The sequence below is a fragment of the Catharus ustulatus genome, chromosome 1 (assembly GCF_009819885.2).
Source record: "Catharus ustulatus isolate bCatUst1 chromosome 1, bCatUst1.pri.v2, whole genome shotgun sequence".
NCBI classification, from domain to species: Eukaryota; Metazoa; Chordata; class Aves; order Passeriformes; family Turdidae; genus Catharus; species Catharus ustulatus.
Window position 1 is genome coordinate 110,497,896 of NC_046221.1, and position 21,244 is coordinate 110,519,139.

At 39.1% G+C, this 21,244-nt stretch overlaps 1 protein-coding gene across 2 annotated transcripts in view; it reads left to right on the plus strand.

The window, feature by feature from the left end:
• Positions 1-5,593: 5,593 nt before the first annotated feature.
• The window catches only part of LPIN2 (lipin 2), a 41,777-nt gene continuing 26,126 nt past the window's right edge, over positions 5,594-21,244 (plus strand). Inside the window, exons 1-2 of one of the 2 annotated variants that reach the window (XM_033063624.1) lie at positions 5,594-5,757; positions 19,447-19,647. In XM_033063624.1, coding sequence (XP_032919515.1) covers positions 19,456-19,647 — 192 coding nt within the window. In that variant the 5' untranslated portion in view covers positions 5,594-5,757; positions 19,447-19,455. Of the gene's footprint in view, positions 5,758-14,262; positions 14,483-19,446; positions 19,648-21,244 lie in introns of those variants that run through there. The other variant, XM_033063618.2, reaches the window with a different exon arrangement.

Consider the following 21,244-nt stretch of genomic DNA (forward strand, 5'->3'; position numbering starts at 1 on the left):
TGTAAAGGGTTTAAACAACTTGGATAGTCCATAGTGAGTGACAGAAGGATGTAGGATGAAACAGAGGAAAAATTGTAGAAATCAAAATACTGACTTCTACACAAAATGTGTAGGGAGAAACTTAAATGCAGACTGAGCCACAACTAAAATCATCCAACTACACTTACGTACTGTTTGACATCGAGCTTGACTCAGTTCTCCACCACATCTTTTTCTAAATCTATGTATTACAGCCCAGCAGCGAAGGACATAAACAGTAAGGAGCATTTCCATTTGCATGTAATTTCTCATCCAATTATTACAGAAAATGACAAATACCTAGAGATGTGCAATTCTGTCACTCTGTCAGAGTTACAGAGAGTGGCCCCTCAAAAGCAGTGCAAAGCTGCAGGCTGTTTCACACACCTCTCCCTTGCCATGACAATTATTTCAAGCTGCCTTACATCTGTAAAGATGCATCACCTCTCACAGCTCCTTCGGGCTGGGAGTCTGTCTGCCACGAACACCAACGGCAGTGAGTAAGATATTTATAGAACAGACTGTACCACTGAGAGCCTGATCCAATTCCTGCAAAATGCCGTGGGGGTCTTTTCATTAGCTTTAATAGAAATCAAGCTAGATCTCAGAAGAATGTTCTAAAAATACCCCAAATCTCAGATTGCAAAGCCCATTTTTCTCACCCTGAAGCCAACAGCAGATCTCTCTTTCGTGTCATTGTAGCAGAATCAGCTTTTAGCTTTTTGCTGCAAGAAAAAGCACTATTTTCCTGATATTTCAATTAAAACCTACTGGAAATAGCTTTAAATTTTTAAACTAAAATGCACTAGAGTTTGGAGATTTTTTTGTTAAATTTGAATGGTTCCTCATAAAGCTGGAAATGGAGTCAAATCATTCTACAGGAATACATTTGCTATCCAGAAGAATAATGTCATTATGCACAGTAACGAGATACACATATCAAAGATTACCCTCCCTTTTTTGATTACTGAAGCTTTGGTGTTTAACAGACATGTAACAAAACATTCAAAGTTAATATTAAGAGAATTGTTGAGTATACTAAAGCTTATCTATTACTGTGGTTGAATAATTTCTTTCTTGCATTTTAAATATATTAATTATATTCTATTCTCCATTATATGTATGAAAAATTGTTTCAATTTCTGTGCATTACATAACGATAGAATGCAAATTATTTCTGTAGCAACAGGATCTCCTATCAAACACACAATCATTTGACTACATTTAAACTCAGGCACTGGATGCAATGTTTATCTGAAGTGCACTTCTCTTTATTTTCTAATTTCTCACCTACATGTTTCCTTTCAGCACAATTCAAATTTATAACTCTTCTAGAAATTCACGTTCTTGTGGTTTAATAACTGTACTTAACAACAAGGGAAAGTGTTGCAATAAGCTATATCATCCAGTCACCTTCTAAAACCACAAAGGATGATTTTTGAAGATGAAAAAGGATGAGAAAAATAGGCTTTGACTTCCACTGCAGTAAAGGCACTGTGATTCCAGCTGTCCTTGAATTCTTCTGGATTTGTTAGCCAATGATTAAGGAAGATCTGTTTGTGCTCTGAGACTGACAGACATAATTTGGTAATATATTAAGCTATAATCTTTGAAGTAGCTAGTTGCAAACTGAGATCATCCTTCAACTAGCATAGAGCACTTCTGCTCTTTGCCCTTGAACAACAACTATAAGGTAAACGCATAAATGACATCCCATTTAATCTGCACTTATACAGGAGAGACACCTACAACAAGTTCTTCCCCACCATTTTTTGTTTGTTTGTTTGTGTGTTTTTTCTTGCTAAAAGGACATTGAGTTTTAAGAATTGAACCAAAATGTTTTCCAGGGAAAAGTGCCACAAAAGCTGTAAAGAGAAAAACGTTAGAAACAGCTCTGTTTCACAAGGGCTTCTAGAGATAAAGGTACTGTGAGAGAGAGAATAAGGGGCTGATGGAGAGGAAGGAAGGCCCCAGATTTGGATGCAATCTTCTGCTGACTTTTGCCCTTGTGTCACTTCCCATTTCATTATGTGAGAGCTCTTTCCTGCAATCTTCTTCTGCAAATTTTCCAAAGAAACACCTTTCCTTCCTTCTTTCCCAATCTTGCATCTTCTATCATCCAGTTTAGCACAGTTATTTCCATTTGCCATTTCATCACTTGTCCTAACAGGACAAGAATAAAACCTCCTGCTTAATTAGGCCGTGATTTTGGCAATGATAAGGAACTTCTTAACAGGAGGCCTGAAATCCAGTCATATCTATTATCAGAAAATTGTTTGTGAAACACCTGCTAATGGTTGACAAAGAATGGAGAAAAATTGCTGATATGAGACTTGATCTGAGTCCATTGGCTTAACCAAATATGTTAACTCTACACACAAGTCCATCAATTTTTGGGACTATTGGTGTGTTTAAAAATTTTGGTGGATCAGGTTACAGTTCCTTATAGCCCTGAATTCTTGAATTCTTGCTATTAACTTCTTTTCTTTTTCCTTCTTTTTTTTTCTTTTTTTTTTTTTTTTTACTCTTAAATGGAATTAAAAAGATAAACTAAACTTAACCAAATCATCATGTCCTGTCATAATGTCATTTTGATCTGAGAGACATTATGGAAAATGCTTCTGAGGGACATATGTTGGTCAAGACTAAGAGGCAGAGATAAGGAGTCTCATAGGTTTGCAGGGTAAGATACAATCCTGTCTGCTGGAGTATAAACAGGGGTGATGGCGTGTATAATAATAAATAATAAATGACTGCTCCAGACAGCGGGTTTTTTCCAAGTGTCGTATGTGTACAAACAGGCAAAATGACATAACAATATCTCATCAATAATGTCAGCTCTTTTTCTGCCTTATGTGCAGGTAGCCCTAAGCAGGCTCTCTCACACTGCTGCTGCCAGACATGATCCTTAGTTGAAGAGCCACTGATTTACATATGGCACTGGGTAACACTTTCAAATTCACCAAAATAACCACACCAGTAAGCAGCTGCTCTCATCACACCCTCCCCTCACCCTGATGGGGGAAACAATAGTGACATTTGTGGTGAAAAGGCAAAATTAACATAGAGGAGGTAGCAGGTTACCTGTGCCCTGGAGGCCCTGGATTAACCAACAGTGAGTAGTGGTTCAACAAGGACCTCAAATGGTGCATCGATGTAGAGAGCTCCTGGCTACACCACTCCACACACTCACAACAGAAACCAATCCCACCTGATAGATACAGCTGTGGAAAATGCAAGCCATTTTACAGCTTGCCTGGAAACTTCTATGTGTAAGTGCAAAAGAGTAAAGAATATGAAAGGAGAATAATGAGGGATGTCTACTTCAGTAGTCCTGATCATGTAGAGGTGGTAATTTTGGAATGGTAAATGTTACCTAAAGGGAAGACACTGTGTTTTCAAATAAATGCTCTTTACTCAGAAGCACCTATTCCAGGTTTGAAACAGAAAAGTACGATCTACCAATTTGTTAGTGCTTTTCAAGTAAGGATTTTTCTGGCTTATTTTTATAATAGGATTTAGCTTAATGTCAATATTTGAGGACATATGACAGATTTAGCCCCTGCCTCTTATCTCCCTGTGAACAGGGCTGGCTGGTGTTGAAAAGGAGAATCCCCTCCACTAAAAAAATTTCTCATTGCAACCAGCAAGGATAAGATCACAGAAACACAAATGAAGATACTCTGTTCGAGCAATTGCTGAATAGGTTACCCGCACAAACTGTGAGACTAAGATGCCAAATAAGGAACTCGGCAAAGCAGGGAAATGATCTGCAGACTGTGTGTTTGTGACAGATGTTATGCTAATGTGGCTAGGTAATTATTATTGCAACACTATACTCAAACAGGAGGCCTCTTCAGAAAACTGCTGCAGCTGAAAAATGGTTGCGCTGAAGGGTGGCAAATTGTTCCATTACTCTTTGTTGCTTCCATGTATCCTGAGTCCTGGAAAGTGTTCCAAGATTGACTCAGAATTCCTGACATGACAATAACATCATCACAATGGACAGCCGTGAAATCTGACCTTCCTTTTTACAAATGCATAATACAGTCACCCTACCCATGTAATTCTGTGTTTGTGCCTTCTTCCATTAACCACTTTCCTTGAAAACCCAGCCTGCATGTTATGCAGGAATAAGATTTGTTTTAGTTCCATGTTCAAATGGATTTAAATATATTATCTGCAAATAAGCAAACTCACTGGCTATAATCTTTTAGGCAGCTTGTCCCAGGAGGTACAGATGAATAAACAGATCTTATCTCTTTGTAGGACTGGTAGAAAAAAGATTGACAAGCATCTTTGAAGAGATACATGGACTATCACAATAAATTTTGTCTATATATTATTTTGCATGCTAGCATGTCTTTTTGTCAGTTTCCCTGAATACTCTGCTGACCAGCCTGATTTCTCATTATGTGACAACCACATGACTACTATGTGAAAAACTAAAATGGGTCTAACACCAAGTGGAGTAAAGCCAGCTGTTAACACAACTTTTGTCAACAGATTGGTGGATGAAAAAGTAGTTGGTAGACAAATAGAAGTACAATAAAATAAAGAAGCAACATGGGTAGTGATTAAACAATTCACATTTGTGAAACCCGAATTGTATTTCGTTATGCCGCTTCCCCTCTACTTTTCCGTATTTTATGGTGCAAATCGTTTGAAGGGAGAATACTACCGTGGTTTAGTACATATCATGTCACAGTATCATCTGGGGCCTGTGGGCAATAGTGTGACTCAGGTAAATAATAACACATCACCAAACCACCTTCAGCAAGCAGGGGTGTGAATCATAACAGCAATGGGCAAATGAAGCTGCTGTCCTGAAATGCAGACACAGCCTGCTGGACACGTTCTGATTTGGCAATTCTACACTTTCATGACAAAATAGATATATATATATATATATAAATAAGAATGACTGAATTAATTATGTTGGAAAAGACGTCCAAGATCATCAAGTACAACCTATGGCCAAACATCATCGTGTCAACCAGAGCATGGGTGGAACTGAGTGCCACTGCTCAACACCTCCAGGGAGGGTGACTCCACCTCCTCCTTGGGCATCCCATTTCAATGTCTAATCACCCTTTCTGTGAAAAAATCCCTCTAACGTCCAGCTGAAACCTCCCCTGGCAGCTTGAGACTATGGAACATAGATACAGAAAGACTACGGCACTTATATAACATGTATATCTATGTACGTATGCAGATGTGTATCAATAAAAGGTATTTCCCCCCTCCTGTGGGTGCGCCGGTAACTTTCAGAAGCAGGATGCAGTGACAGACGTAGGAAGTGGCGAGCGCCGCGAAGGCAGCCGGCGCGAGGGGCTACTGCCGAGCCCCGGCTCAGATCACGGCTGTGACCGGCTGCTCCCAGGGCCGGCTGGGCCCCGAGGGCCGCGCGGGCTCCCGGCGGGAGGCTCCGGGAAGCGGTACGTGCCGCCGGGGCCGCGCCCGCCGCTCCCGCGCCGCGCGCACGCGCGCCGGCTTCCCTTCCCCCTCCTCGCCGGCGCCGCTCCAAGGTCACGTGGCGCCCCGGGCCAGGCGCGCCCCCGCCGCCAGCGGGAGCGCGCGCGGGCGTGCACGCGCTGCAGCAACGGCCGCCGCTTGGCGCAGTTCGCACCCGCCCGGGCGCGGCTCCCCCGGCTCCCCGCTCCCGTCCCTCCATCCCTCCCTACAGCCACCGTCCGTCCCGCCTCGGCTGGCGCCGGCTCCCGCCGGGCCCCGCTCGAGGTAAGCGGGAAGGGGCCGCTGTCGCCGGCTCGGCTCGGCTCGGCGCGAGGTGTCCCTGCCTGCGTGCGGGGGGCGAGCCCGGGCGACCACCGGGCAGGGAGGGAAGGGGAGCGAGCGGGAGGAAGGCAGGGCGGCGCAGAGAGCCGTGAGAACCTCCCCGGAACCGCCGCTGCGAAGCGGGGCCGCGCTGCCGGCGCCCCGGACGCTGCCCGCGGCTCCCCGCAGCCCAGGCCGGCGGAGCGAAGGGGAAGCTGCCCTGCCGTGCCCCGGCTCCGCGCTGTGCGGCGGGGCAGAGCGGCGCTGGGGGCGGCGGCCGGCGCTGCCGCCACACGGGGCTGGCGGGAGCGGCGGTGCTGCCGGCGCGCTCGGTGCCGCTCGGGCACTCCGCGGTATTCGGCTCGGCTCGGCTCGGCTCGCCCTACTGCCCGCGCCTTGCCCTCCAACTCGGGCACTGAACTCCGGCGGGGCGCTCCGCCTCTGCCTGCCGTGTTTGTCCCTCTGCCCTGTCTGAGGACTCTGAGGTGGAGCTGCGCTGCCCGAGGTTTTTTGTGTGCATCTCGTTGGGGTCTTGGCGAGCGTGCGTCTGGTCTAATTTGTGTGAGCTACGTTTTTCTTCTCCTGGAGTGGTTACTGAGTACATACAGGAGGCATCAGGGCAGTGTAAACGTGTGCAGTTCCGTCCAGAAAAATGATGTCATAAATATACCTGTGTTGTGGCTGCACTCTGTACGTGCCTATCATCTGGTTACCTTTTTGCCCTCCCCAAACGAAATTCCACTGTTGTTCCAAGAAAGTGTTTGTTAGCCGTATACCATAGTGGTATGTGGTATTATTTAGGGCGCTGTCAGAGAAGATGACACACAATCTTATAAAATTTACACCTTAGAGTCATAGAATAACCCAGGTTGTAAGGAATCCTCAAACATCACAGAAATACTTGGGGTCTATTCTGGTTTTCTTTGGTTTCAGTTGGGGTTTTTTGTACTTCACAAGCATTTCTGGGGACAGTTTTGCGTATTGACCACTTAATGCTTGCAAAATAGGAAAAATTGTAACATTGTGTACATTTTAAGAATGTACAGGTATTCATTAGTTGTAATGAAAAGTCATGAAATGCCTTCTCGGTTTTTTTTTTTAAAGTGTGGGTATGTCTGTCACTTTGTGAATACATAACCAATTTTTTTTTGTATACATACTAGGCAGCTAGCTCCAGCCAGGGCCAAAAGTTGTGCCTTCTCTCCTAACCCCTGCTCTAGTTCCTTTGCATCCCAGAACATACAAGAATGTAGAGTTTTACCATCCCTTATAAAAATCAAGGAAGATCTCTTTACTTGAGTGGTGTAAAGTGAGGTGCTTTGTAAAACTATGTTACTGTTATATAATGGACTATTAAACTGATACGCTAAAGTCAAAAGGTTTCTCAGTGATCCCAGGATGTCAGGAACTTTGACTGAAATGCCGTATTATCTGTTATTTTTCTTAGTTGCAGTAGGAATAACCAGGACAGTGTTGAATGACTCTCGTCAGCAATATTGATTTTTAAGCTTGTATCATAACTTTTCAGTTAAGCATATCAGAAAGTTTGACTTTTTTTTTTTAGTGACCTGTAAAAGAGATGGTGTTTGAACTTGGTATGTAATATTTCTTCTTGGAACTTAATGTTTTCGGTTGTTGCAAAAGTAAGTGTAATTCTTTGTTATTGTTTACTTGAAAGACCTCCACATAAAGTGTTTCAGTGTAGTGAACTTCATACCCCTTCTCTCTACTCTAGCATTTCCTTCCACTGGTGTAAAGCCTTGATCAGTTAAGGGGAGATCCAAACTGCACTTAGGGCACTTGACACCTCCTTATGTACCTTGAGGCCCCGAGCAGCCCTTTTTTGCATTGCATGCTTTATGACTTGGTCTCTGCCTCCGAGAATTTGCAACCTAGATCAGATAGAGGTGAAAGGATTTTGATCAAAGCCACTTTGGGAACCTTTGTCAAAACCAGAGGTTAAATTAGTTGCAGTTATTGCTTCTCTTCCTGGGAAATGGTCACTGGGGTTACTAGTCTAGATCACAATTTTTTATTTTCCATATGCATTTAAGGCGGGATCACAGCATACAGGAAAACAGTTTCTCACAGTCTGTGTGAACACAGAATCTGCGCTTAAGTTAGAATTTCTACCAAATTGGATTTTTTTTAATAGCTTTGGATTATATATGAAATAATTTTGAATCATTGGTTATATAATGATTTAGCAATATGTTCTATGTAACTGAAAAGGGATGAAAGGACACTTTTTGTTCTGAGATTCGGTGCTGTATCTTACAGATATCCACAGTGAAGAAGTTTTCAGACTTACACGGAACAGTGTGTGATATGTTTGTGATCAAATACAAGTCTAAAGTGTGTGTATTAGATGTCTTCATCCCCTACTGGGCACATTCTGAGAAAATAGCATAGGAGTGAACTATATCCCAGTGATTTTTGTATCTGGAGAATGTTCTTTAGGATCTTGTTGAAGTTACAGTTTAAGGTTCTGCAGTAATACAAAGATGTCCTCTCTGGACAGATCTTGTTACATAGGTAAGCAGAGGGTTGGGTTTTTTTAAAAATTATAAATGGAATTATCCACTTCAAGCATAGTAAAAAATGTTGCTGCTTTTGCAGAGAATATGGCACTTAAAAATTAATTTAATCTGCCTAGCTGTTCTCTCATCTTACTTGTTACTTTAGTGCTTGCATTTCAGTTCGGGCAGGCAGACTGATTTAATATGAAACTGTCATATTAAGTCAAATCAGATTGTCTTTCTGCTTGAGGACAAAGCTTAAGCACACTTTTTGGAGTTTTTTTTTTTTCTTCTTCTATTTACGTTTCAAGAGAATTCTCAAAGAAAGGATGCTATCTTCCCTTTCCTAGCTAGATCAGTTTATTTCAGATTTGCACTAACATAATTTGACATTAGTTGTCAGAAGTTGTCCTGAGTCACTCATTTTCCCAAGACTAAGGGACACTTCCTCATTGCTTCTGTATGCACTGAGTGAACAGATGAGATTTTTAGCTGGTGAATGGGCCCATTTCTTTATCCAAACTGCTGAAGTTCAATACCAGAAACATAAATATGCTAAGTAATAATAGAAAACTCTGCAGTGTGCTGGGTGACATATTTCTGTTAGTGTATGTGGCTGAAGCCAGCTAAGCTGGTCTTAGGCTGTGTCTCTAGGTTTACTTGTCTTTTTTTAGACTGCATAACTGTCTCCTCAGGAAATACACTTCTTCTGAATTGATGGTTATGAAAAGCCTTTTAAAGGAAACGTGTAAAGGATTCTTTTCAAAATTCTTTCAAATAAGTGCTTCGGATAATGAATTGAAGCTGCAATTCCATTAGAAATGGAAGTAATTGACTCTCCCTCGGCTAACTAGAATTTAGTTTGTGATGTGAACTGAAATACAGTGATTGAAAGAAGAAAAGTACTTAGTGGTGACTTAAAACCATTCATTCCCTGAAGGAAAAAGTATGCCTGTTGACAGAAACAAGAAATCTGTGAGGCCAGTTCAGAGGTGTGTTGTGTCCTGTGTAGACGGTGCAGACACGCTGCTGTGTGCCAGGGGCAAGCAGATCCCTCAGCCAGATGTGACCCTGTGGTCATTACAACTCAGTAATGCTGTGGATTGGCTTTGCTGAAAGAGTAAGCATATGCCACTTTGCTCAGCTCTATCTAATTTTTCTCTTCCCAGCATCTCATGTAAATACCTCTGTGTGGGAATTCTGTAAGACTAACATTTTAATGCAACTTGTTGGTAATATAGCCAAGCCTTATATGCAAATTAAATTCAGGGATATTGCTTTGTTTGGTATATGTTCGTGGGTTTAGCAATGTGGAAAATCTTATCAAGTATCTTATCAAGTGGGAAAAAAGGTATCTTATTTATATACGCAGTATTTAGAGCTCTTTAAGTATTTCATGTATGTATTTTTCAGAATAAGTATTATTGCTGCTCTTGTCATCCTGAAGGTTTGTACTAGTCTCAAATCTTTGTGTATCCATTCTAAATGTAGCCAAATTATTTACCACTGATAGATTAGATATAGATAGATTGCATGTGTGCACACATGACTCTGTTTTTTCTGCTTAGACTTCTTGGGAGGTTGCAAGAAAATTTAAATACACCTGGGGCAAAACAGCGCCTGGAAAGAAACATTTTTAAAAGGAGAAAACAAAGATAAGGGATTGCTGGATTGCTTATTAAGGAAATGCTTAGTGCTTTCTAGAAACATACAGGAAAAACTTCATCTGCTTTCTCTCACCTCATCCAAAAATGAGATGGATAGAATTTCTGTTCAGAAACATTGGTTTCTGTGTTATGTGTCTGGAAATAAGTTCAGCCAAGGATGATGTGGCCTTACAAGAGTCTGTGTTGCTGGAAATATGTTCAGTGTGGCAGGAGGTGTGGTGTGGGATATGCCCATGCAGATTCCAAAGGGCTGCACTCTTGGATTAGCCAGTTACTTTTTCCAGTACCTTGAAAGAAGTTAAGGTCTTCATGTGCATAAGAACATTTTGAATATGTGTAACCTAAATGTTTGATTGAACTGTTCATTTTGTCAGTAAAACTCAATTTATGAACTCTTAAAGTATTGTTTATCCTCACTGACATTCCTTTGTAAACAGAAAAAAAAGGATAACTTAAAAAAAAATAAACCTCAAATTAATACAAGAACAGATACTGTAACACTGAAATGAGATGATTCATAGCAGATCATACAGATAAAACTGTTGACACAATTATGAAAGCACTAATTCCAAATAGACTGTGGATTTCCTTTCTTACTATTTTTTTTCACCAGTGGTAAAAAAGTAGTTAAGTTGTGCTGCAAAATGTTTTGATTTGAATGGCTCTTGATTCCGCCTGACAGGAGATCTTGAAGGCATGGAATTTACCATGTTGCATCATAGGTGCAAAACTAATTTGGCTTTAATGTTTAACCACCAGTTTAGTGGGCAATACATTACTTTTGTATCATAGTGTTTCTCTAACTTCTATTAATTGCTTGAATTTTTGTACTTGGTGTTATTGTGATAGAGATTTTGTATTTTTTTTTTTTGGACAGCTGGAAATTGCAGGTAAAAACAGGTAGTACTGCCTAGTAGAATTTTTCAACATTGTTGAATAGAAGTTCCTTTTTAGTTGCATGTAATTTGCTAAAATGGAAAATTTTAATTCCGTGTTATATTTTAGGTACTTTCAGCTTTTGTGTGGAAAATCCTAGCAAGTATATCATTTTTTTTTAAATAAGAAGTGGCACTCGATGATATTTTTCCACTCTGCTAGAGGAAAAACTCTAGCTATTTTCTTTTAGAAAATTTGGATGTCCCTTTCAGGAGGCATCTGAGGCAGATAATCGTCATTCAGTGTGTTTTCTGTTAGTCCTGTCAAAGTTTATTTTATTTTAGCGAAGTTAATAACCTTAGAATTAAGTTTAAACATTCATATAGAGAGTAGATAGACTTTTACACTTAGTGTCAGAGATATTCTGCTGAATGTGTTTCAGCACAATCTGGAATGAGCAGAGCTGTATTTCCAGTCTCAGTAAGCAGATGCTTCAGGCCAGGGCTGGGACCAAGAACTTGGGCACAAGAGAGTGTTTTCAGCCTCAGTCTGATTTTTGTGATCTGTGTAGGACAACTGGCAACTCCTCCACTTTTTTTTTGCACCTAATAAGCAAAGTGTGAAAGTGTGTGAAAATCGAGAAGTGTTGGAGTTTTGAAACTGGAGTTGAGCCTTGTGGAGAAAGGACCTTTTCCAGTGTCAGGATAGCGTGCCACACCCCATCCTGACGTTGAGAACTCTAGTGTTTCAATCTTGGTTGATAGTAAGTAAAATTACGTGTGACAAGGAGGGGTGAAAGAGATAATTGGAACATGAACAAAGGTTGTCTTGTACTTGCTGTATCTATTAGGGTATGTTAATTGGAGAAGGATTTGGTCCATTCATTTGTCTTGGCGTATTTATTCTGATCTCTGAGTGAATTGGGACTGTATGCTGATAGAAGCTATAGGATTTTTGCTTCCTTCCTTCCAGAACTCATAATGGTATGCACTGATGAAAGTTGGGGAAATGTCCCGTAGCTGTTTTCTGGTGGCTTTTGTTCTACAGTTCCTATAGAGTACAATCAAATAATCACTTAAATGTCATTTTCACAGGCAGTCAGACTTTTACATATCCCAGATGGTCATTAAAAGGCAATCTGATTTGCAGCTGCAAATGTAGCTTGTTGAGGCTATGTGCGAAGAGGTAAAAGAAAGAGGGAAAATCTGAAAAATCAAGTTCTAAATATGCTAAACCCCTCTGCACGTTTAATTCCTAATCTATCCTGGATTTTTCCAGGTGAAAAAAATACTGCATCTCTGAGATGCGGTTAAACTAAATGAAATACTATCAAGTATGTTATGACAATTGCTGCAGAAAACTAGGTATTAAAAATGGAATCATACTTCCCATCAGGGATTTTGCCTAATGAGGAACAGAATAAAATGTGTGGACCCACAAAGAGCAGGTCAGCGAAAGAACACAGGATGGTGAATGATCTTTGTCAGCATTATTAACTTGAGTGAGTCTAGGGAAAAAACTCCTAAGTCCTTTTTGAGACTACACCACAGGAAAACCTACCTACACCCAAGATCTTCATTAAGGTTGCATGTAAAACATTGCTTCTAAGACTTCCAAATTTGAGGTACCTGCTTTTCTAAGCAAAAGCTAATTTTCCTACACAACTTGCAAGTACATAACATTGTGCTTAAACTTACTGAGCAGGAATTGTGTTTTTTACTTATTAATATTGAGAGATAAAAGACAGGAGGGCTAACAAAATGTACAAAGCTTATTGTCTGCCTAAATCTTACCTAACTGCAGTGACACAGTTTTATCTGTATTCTAGAAATGCTGTCGTCTAAAACACTTTTATAAGCTTTGAAGAAAATCATGTCCCTCTGAAATAGTAAATGATACTGAAATAGTATAGATATCACAGAAAAAAAACCAGCATAAAATGAAGACAGTAGTGTCTGAAAAGAGCCACTGGCTTAAGAATTTTGCTTCCATTTTGCTCATAACTATATGTTTTATTCTGTATTTTAATGGAATGTACAGGATAAAGGAATGATGAAAGAAGAAATTGAGTGTGTCTAGTAATTCTTAATATTCTGTGAAAATACTTGCCATGTTTGCTAAAAACCCATTAGTTTTTCCTGTAAGAGCCAGATGAAATATGAACTTATTCAATGTATAGAAAAGGGCTCAGAGATAGCAGCAGTTTATTGCAACCTTACTGCAGACATAGCAATCCCAACACTCAAGTTAGGATTTTGTCATGGACACTTACACAGTTTTGGACTTGAGTGTAGTTCATTAATTATTTTGGAAACCTACAGGCTATTTGGCTGCATCCTATAATGTGGTTCACTGTTCTTGCATCAAAGTCTTTGGCATGTATTTACAAAGCTTAGAGGAGCAATAGTAGTATGGTCCTGGATAAACTTTTTTTTTTAGGATTGTAATTCAAGAAGCAATCCTTCATGGTCTTCTGAGCAGACACACAGTAACCCCGTGAGGTTGGGAAGGCGGTGCATGGGTTTGGGGTAGTGAGAACTTGTCTTCACTGAGGGAATATTGATGGTCCTCAGACAGTTTCTCTCGCATTTTGGGACATAATTTTGGTTCCTTATACTACATCTCTTCTTCAAGTTATTTTACCTATCCATTATTTTATTTAGATAAGGAATGACATTTCAGAATTCCTCAGATGAAAAATCAATTCTTATTCTGAGTCATTGAGCTAGTTATTTTAAAAGTTTGTATCCTTTGTCCACACACTCACGTTATACTGCATTATAATTATGTTTGAAGAAAACAAGAAAATTTCCACAGGAAAACAAATGTTCACCTAGTTGTGCGTTGGTTTTGTATGGTTTGATATAAACTTGACCCCAGGTCAGTTGTCTCTTTACTATTATTATGTAATTTAAATTTCAAGAAAGAGGGAGGAGAGTTTGCAAATAGCAGACCCTGAAATGTTGTGAAATTTGCTGTATCAAACATGCCTGGCTGCCCCAGTGACGCCATCGGCAGAGGGAGCAGCACATGGAGTGTCAACAGGCAGTCTTGACATGGGCTGAGCCAGGACTTTGAGTGCTGCTGCCAGTGGTGGAGTTGCAACAGTGGGTGAAAAGTCTCCAAGTGAGCTAATGTAGACTTTGGTTAAGAATCATTAACTAAATCCCTGTTTTCGTGGGAGCTTCAGCTGCGGTCACGTGACGTGATGCAAACCAAGATCATCACCTATCAGTGCAAACATATGGCAAAGTCAGCCCATGTTGTTACTTATCTGGGAGAGTGCAAGGGGGCTGGGACATCTCAAGCAAAGCCTATTGGTGAGGGAGTTTCTGTGTGAGCTTTCTTAAAGAAGCACTTCCTTTTTACTCATAATTCTGCGTGGGAATGTATACCAAGCAGTTTCCTCTAAGAGACCAGATGGTTTACATACTACTTCTACTTCCATGAGAAGAGAAGAAATGCTGCTACAACATCTTCTTATGGCTGTAATATTTTCATTTACCTGTGTTGTGGAAAGTTAGATTTCTGTTTTCTGAGATGCGTAACTCAGAAAAGGATGTTGTTGAAGATGACTCAAGTAGAAGTAATGTTGCTGCCCATGAAAAGGTTCCTTCTGGAATCTTGGTGAGTTTGACAGATTTATTGCTAAATATGGGTATATAATTTCCTATAACACAGTTAAAATGTATAAAAATCGACTGCCTGTATTTAATAGTATGTGAAAGACTTTAATTAGGCATTCATCTCTTACTTTGTTTCCCGTTTTTGTTCCAGAACTGCTCTGTACAGTACTAGCAGCAGTCCTAAACCCCCAGTTGAAATCTTTACTTGGGAACAAAGATGTTTTGTTGAGTAGATCTGGTGCTGCAGTGGTCCTGTTTTACACGGTCATTTTTCCCCCCCAATTTTTCCAGGGTACAAAATAGAAACTAGTAAAACACTTGCTAAAGATTTTTCCCTGCTTAAGGAAAGCTTCTGCCTCATAAATTTATATGTATGCAAATACAGGGAAAATGAGATAAACTGAGGTAAACCACTGCTCTGCATGTTTTTTATTTTGTTCTATCTAATCTCTTGAAACAAATACATCTTTGCTGTTTACATCATGTGGTATTAGATGTATTTTAACCCTCTAAATCTCTTTCAAAATAAATGGAATGTATGAATATCTACTCTCCTGGAAGCTAAGATCTGCTTCTGAGTAACTTTTTTTTACAGTGAAAGCTAATATTCATGCCCTCTAAAGTTGTAGCTCTCTAGAGCAATCTGATATCTTACCTTTGAGCAACTTGCACTCTTCTTTTTCTCTTGTTGAACTAGGCATTTGCATAAAAGGTGATGGCTTTAAGAACCAAAAAAAATGCAGTTTTACTATTAGTAAAGCTGTTCTCCATATTTACAGGAAACACCTATTGTGGACAGACTTTTGATTATATCCTGCACCTCTATATGGCTATTACTCAATAACACTAAAAAAAAAAAAGCTAAATAAAACATACTGGTCTAGTGGCAGCTAAAATAGCATCTTTGTTAATGGTAGAGAGATATAATTCCTGCCCACAAAACCTCCTGCTCAGGTTATGCTAATATAAGCATTTCCTGGTAATGAGTTTTGAAAATTTGTCTTGTCTGTTGTGTCAAGTATATCAGATACTCTGAGGTGGAGTACTGTTTATTTATTATTTCTGAGAGCCATTGCTGTAACATGAGGAAGTCAAACAGCATTTTCAGGGTTAATTTTAGTTGTACTGATTTGAGTATTTTATAAGTGGAGGCGCAGCATTTTATTTATTGACCTTCTGAGGTAGACATTTTTTCTTATTTTGTATTTACTTTTGTGCTCTGTGAGAAAAAGTTAAAAAACCAAAGCAGTTTCAGTTTCTGCTTTTGGTAGTGCAATGGCTTCTTGCCAGAAAAATATTATTTTCATGATATGACATAGAGATTCTTTCCCCTATTCCAAATTCAGTTGCACTTAGCTTAGTGGTATTAATATTATTCAGCTGTAAGAATTTTTGCAATAGGTAGTATTGCATAAATATTCAAAAATCAGTCTCTGGAGTCTCAGAAGTCAAAAATGTTTCTGCTTTGATACCTCAGGTATTCATAGCCTTTTAATTTTCTGTCTGAGGAGAGTAAGTAGTACTGAGCTGCATTAAACTCAGTTTTTACGCAGAGTTCTGGAATTCACTGCATCGGGCAATGTATAGATTCTGGATATCAAAAGAAATACAACTTAAAAGCTAAACAGTACTGTGAAGTAATACTGCCTTGCCTTTCTTAGTTGGTCTTTTCCATCAAGTTTTTATCCTGAATTTCCAAACAGGCAATCAGCATGCTTTTTAGGCTCTTATAGGAGGACAGGAAGGGGTACTGCTCTCTGCTTTCGAGGCAATGACATTTAAGAAATGTTTACTAAGCATGAAATAGAGAGTATTATTGAGGAAATACTTTGTCTCACTGGTTATGCCATGATCGGGATATTTCTATTGCATTTGCAAAAATTAACACAATAATATTTTATACTGTTCCTTTTTCACCGTGTTCTGAATCTATACTGTTCACCACAAGTTTTCCAACAATATACAATAACATTTAAGGAAAACAAACAAACCCAAACAAAACTGTAACCAAATCCTAAACCCCAACATTTAAAATCTCCCAGCTGGGCTTTTACCTGACATTTGAGGTAAAATGACCTGTTTCTCAGGTATGTAGTGACACTGCATTTCTATTTGATCATTTTCTTGCTTCAGTTTGAACCTTCTTATATAATGTGTTTATCTTGCAAAGTGCACCATTATGTTAAAAGCTGAATTGCAGTCTGGTAAGCAATAATGTGCATTAGTTTATTACCTTTATCTAGTTTGGTTTACTTGCAATGCAGGAAACAACGTTTGCATAAAGATTTGGATCGTAAAAAGCTGCTGTCCTTACAAGCAATGTTTTTAATACTCAGTAGGTACAAAAGTTCATAACTCTTTCATGTGAAAGAGTGAACCAGCAATGAACTTCAAAATATTAAAGAGGTCGATTGGTGTATGTTTGTTCATAAAAGTGGCTGTGCTGTGAGCTACAGAAATGAAACTGATACCTGTAGGAGAGATTACATTGCTACAGGATATTGCTGCTACAGAAAAGCAAGAATGTATGTAAAATAGGTGAATGCTTTGGTCTTGTGTGGGTTGTGTGGTGAATGTCTATGGTTAAGTTAGCATGTGAGAAAAACTAGGTATTTATCATCTGAACTCAGTACTTAGCAGAAGGTGTGAAATTTTGGTCTTTTAAGAAGTCACTGCTTAAATCGTAGAAAATTTCTTGCTAATGCCCAATTCTCAAATCCTGTTCACTGAAATGAAGTATATGGGATGGAGACCCTATTAAAGACTTTTATTCCTGATCGTGTCAAACATTTCTTTTAACAAATGCAGTCTCCTTGGTGACACAAAATCAACTTTTCTTTCTAAGCTGATACTGTGGGCAGCTCTTGGAAGTGGCCAAGGTTGAGCCATGAATGGGGATGATTATGCAGTAAAGATTTTTTTTTTCATGAGATTGAGTTTAAACATGGCTGTTATATTAGGTATATTACTGTATCCTCTCTGTCTTGAGTTACAGTGCCGTGAGATGAAGCAAATATCTCACTTGTCAAAGAGATCTTCAGTTCCCTGCCTCTTTTTATTTTTTTTTCCGCCTAGCTCTCTGTTGCTGCTCAGCACCTCCTGACTCAGGTGTTTGTCATGTTCTGCTTAATGAGCTAATCCAACTTACTAACAACCCACTGAAACAAACAACAACAACAAAAAGGTAGACTTTTGCCAGCTGTGTCAGGGAGCTAAATCAGCTCCTTAAGAGGGTCAGATGAGGAAAGGTTGGAGTGAGACCTTCCCTCTTTAGCAGGAATGAGTTATTACTTCAGTATCAAGCAATCAGTTTTATAGTTGTATGTGAAACTACTTACAGATGAAATTGAATTAATGACTAATGTTGATAGAGAGTCCATCCTCCTAATCTCATTACTCACTCAATGACAGTCTGTTCTTTTTGTCTTCATCAACAGGCTACAGGAAGAAAATTCTCTAGCATATTACCTAGCATAGTAATTCTGTGGATAATTTCAAGACAGTTTTAAATCAGTGTAGGAAACCCTCCACCTTCTTTTGTAAGTCTTGTGAAGAAGAAGGAATTATTTTTAAAAAATGTAAATATGATTTGGTACTGTATGAGAAGCCTGAGATGGAGAAAAATGTTTCCATAGCTGCTATAAATGTGAAAGTAGTTTTAGATTTCTTGCCTGTTTACAATTATATCAGTATATAGATGCCACAAAAGTGGTCACTTTTGGGTGAGTGTGAGATACCCTCTGTTACTGTAAGGAGGACTTTTGAGGCTCAAAAGAGAAATAACTGATTAATTGTGCAGACAATAAAGCAGTATCAGTAGGAAGAACTGTTGTAATGCAGTACAGTTTTATTTAGAGGTATTAAGAAAAATCCTAAACCTTGATCAATGACTAATACAAATAGAAATGCAAATAGAAAAATTGTGGATTTTTGTCTAGAAATAATATCCCAAAATAGATTTTAAAAAAAATAATTTAGGCTCTCTTATGTGATCAGTGTTGTGGGTTCTGCTTGTTGGCAGTGGTTCTTTGTTCTCCTAGATATCCTTAACTTCAGTGACTGCAATTTCTTGGGTGCTTTTGAAATGAACTTGTAGCAGGCTTTTGGGTGGGAGGCAGGAGATGGTAGAATGAGGAAAGATTGCTCTTAGGTTTGTATCAGAACATATTCACAGTTTTCCCTCCTTTTTCTGTCAAAGTTCAGATGTTCTGAGAAATCCTTGGACTTTCATTTCTTATTGGCAGTCATAGTTCAAATTGTGTTTTTAGTCTGAAAGACTTGCAGTCATTCAGAATTCATTCACTTACCAAAGTATTTTTGATGGATTAGGCAGAATTTCCAAAAACTGATTCTGTGCTCTTTATCCTGTTTGACAATAGCATAATCTTCTTAATGCGTGTATCTTTTTTCTCCCATTACATACTTTGATAATTTCTCTGAGATGACTCAGCCATTTTTGAAGTACAGAGCTGTAAAGGAAGAGTTACATGCAGTATGTTTTACATGCAATTTCCCAACTTGAAAGACTATTTTTTTTTTTTTGCATCCTTATGTACAATTATCTCCTTTTTCAATATAGGATCGGTTGTATTAAATAGGCAGTCCTCAGGAGAATGAATTTTTCTTTCTAGCTTATCTGAGTTATTAAGCATCACTTAAGTTAGGCTTTGAGATCTAAAAATTATATTCTTCACGATTTTCTTTGAAGCATTTAATTAGTCATAGATTCAAGTTGATAAAGCATTAGGAATAGGTTTTATAACTCAGGGTACTTTCAGTAATACAAGGATTGCCTCAAAGTTCTGTTGATTCTTGAAAGCATTTGTGTAAAACTTGTTACAGTAGAGTAATTGACAAATGACATGGCACATCTATTTAAATGTTTTTTAAAAATTAGTTTCAAAAAATTTATTGTTTTTTAAATTTACTTAGAAGTTTTTTTTTGTCTTTCTTTCTCTCCCTTAGTTTCAGACTATGAACTACGTGGGGCAACTTGCAGGACAAGTCCTGGTTACTGTGAAGGAGCTGTATAAAGGCATTAATCAGGCAACCCTTTCGGGATGCATCGATGTCATTGTGGTCCGGCAGCAGGATGGGACGTACCAGTGTTCTCCTTTCCATGTCCGATTTGGGAAGCTTGGTGTATTGCGCTCTAAAGAAAAAGTGGTGAGTTCAGAAAGTGGGTCCAAGCAATGTTTTGAGTACTAGTGCATTCCTTTTTTCCTTTTTCCTTCCCTTCTCTTCCTCAGCTCCCCACATTCCCAGTTAGCAGACCGGTTTAGTCCAGAGCAGTTGCTCATAAATGCTGTACACGGTGGTAGTTGTGGAATGCAAAGCAGAACTTCTTGTGGTAATCTAAGGACTCTGTAAAAATGCTGTAAAAGAAAAACTCTGACAGCTCTGGGCCTATGCAAAAAGACAAATGTTAATGTACAGGCTTCACACTTTGAAAATGTTTACGTGGGGCTATTTATTTACTTATCCAAGAATGCTGAGAAAGAAATGCTTAATGCTATTTAACATCTCTGGTGTAAGCGACTCTTTTTGGAATGTCTGAAGGACAAACAGAGCACGTGTTGAGTGTTGGTGACCTATTATAAATATTGTTCCTTGTTAGCTATGTATCCACAAGCAATTGAAAACTGAGACTGAAGCTTCATTCCTGTGTGGGCGTGTTTGAAAGAGAACCTGGTACAATTTCCTGTGCAGCCATTCTGAGAAGGTGGTGCTACCCAAGCAGATTGTCCTTCCATCCCCTTCCCATAGGCTTTGTTAATCATGCCAAGAGAGTGAGTTGGATTGAGCTGGCTGGAAAATTGAGCTATTGTAGGGGGACTTCACTGTCCGTAAAGTATAGCATGTGGGTGTGCTACCAAAATACAAATTGATTTAAACAGGACATAAACCCCCAGGATTATATTCTGCTTTTTTAAGAAGTAAATGGTTATTGCAGGAAGCTACTCCTGTCTTTTTATATTTTGGTTGTAAAAAGAGAGTAAAGTGAAACTGAAGGAGCAGTTAGGTCAGGGCATGTTTTTGTTAAATGTCAGTTGTTAGAGTTACATGCATTAAAGTTGTATGTTTGTCATGGTAAGACAGGTGAGTAGCAGGTTTTTTGTTTATTTTTTAGTTTCTCATTTGTTGGTGTTTATTTTAGCAAGCTTGCTGATAACAAAGAATTTATTCACCTTAACGATTTTGTAACAGATTGCATTACAGTTTTCAACAGGGTGCAAAAGAGGAGGTATAGCTGTACTTTTTCTGATATCTAGGCAAGCGAGATATGCTTACAACAGAAATGGTCTGAAATTCGAATTTGTTGAATGTCTTTACACACTTCTGAGTAGCTAAACCAAATTTGAGAGGTTTTCAGCTTCTGGGTATCTCTAAAAAGCTGTTGAATAGTAGAAGCATCTACTCTTGTAGTACCTGTTGTACTAGACTGTCAGTATAATTCTCAACTTTTGCTTGTGTAGATTACTGCTGCTTCTTGTTTCCTGCTTCCTGGGAGTTACTGTTCACACAGTTGTCTCAATTGTCAGTGTTTGTTACTGCATTGTGGGTGCATTTTTCTCTGGCATGTTATGAGGCCAACATCAATTTGTAGTACCAAGATGTGTGGGAACACAAAGTATGTGTATCTGTGCTTCAACTTTGGGTACATGAAGAGGTCTCCAGAAACCAATGTGAGATATAGGTACTAAATTTAGAGATATTTGTATGTCTAAACCAACATAAAAAAAAGGTGAGGTTTTTTTAAACT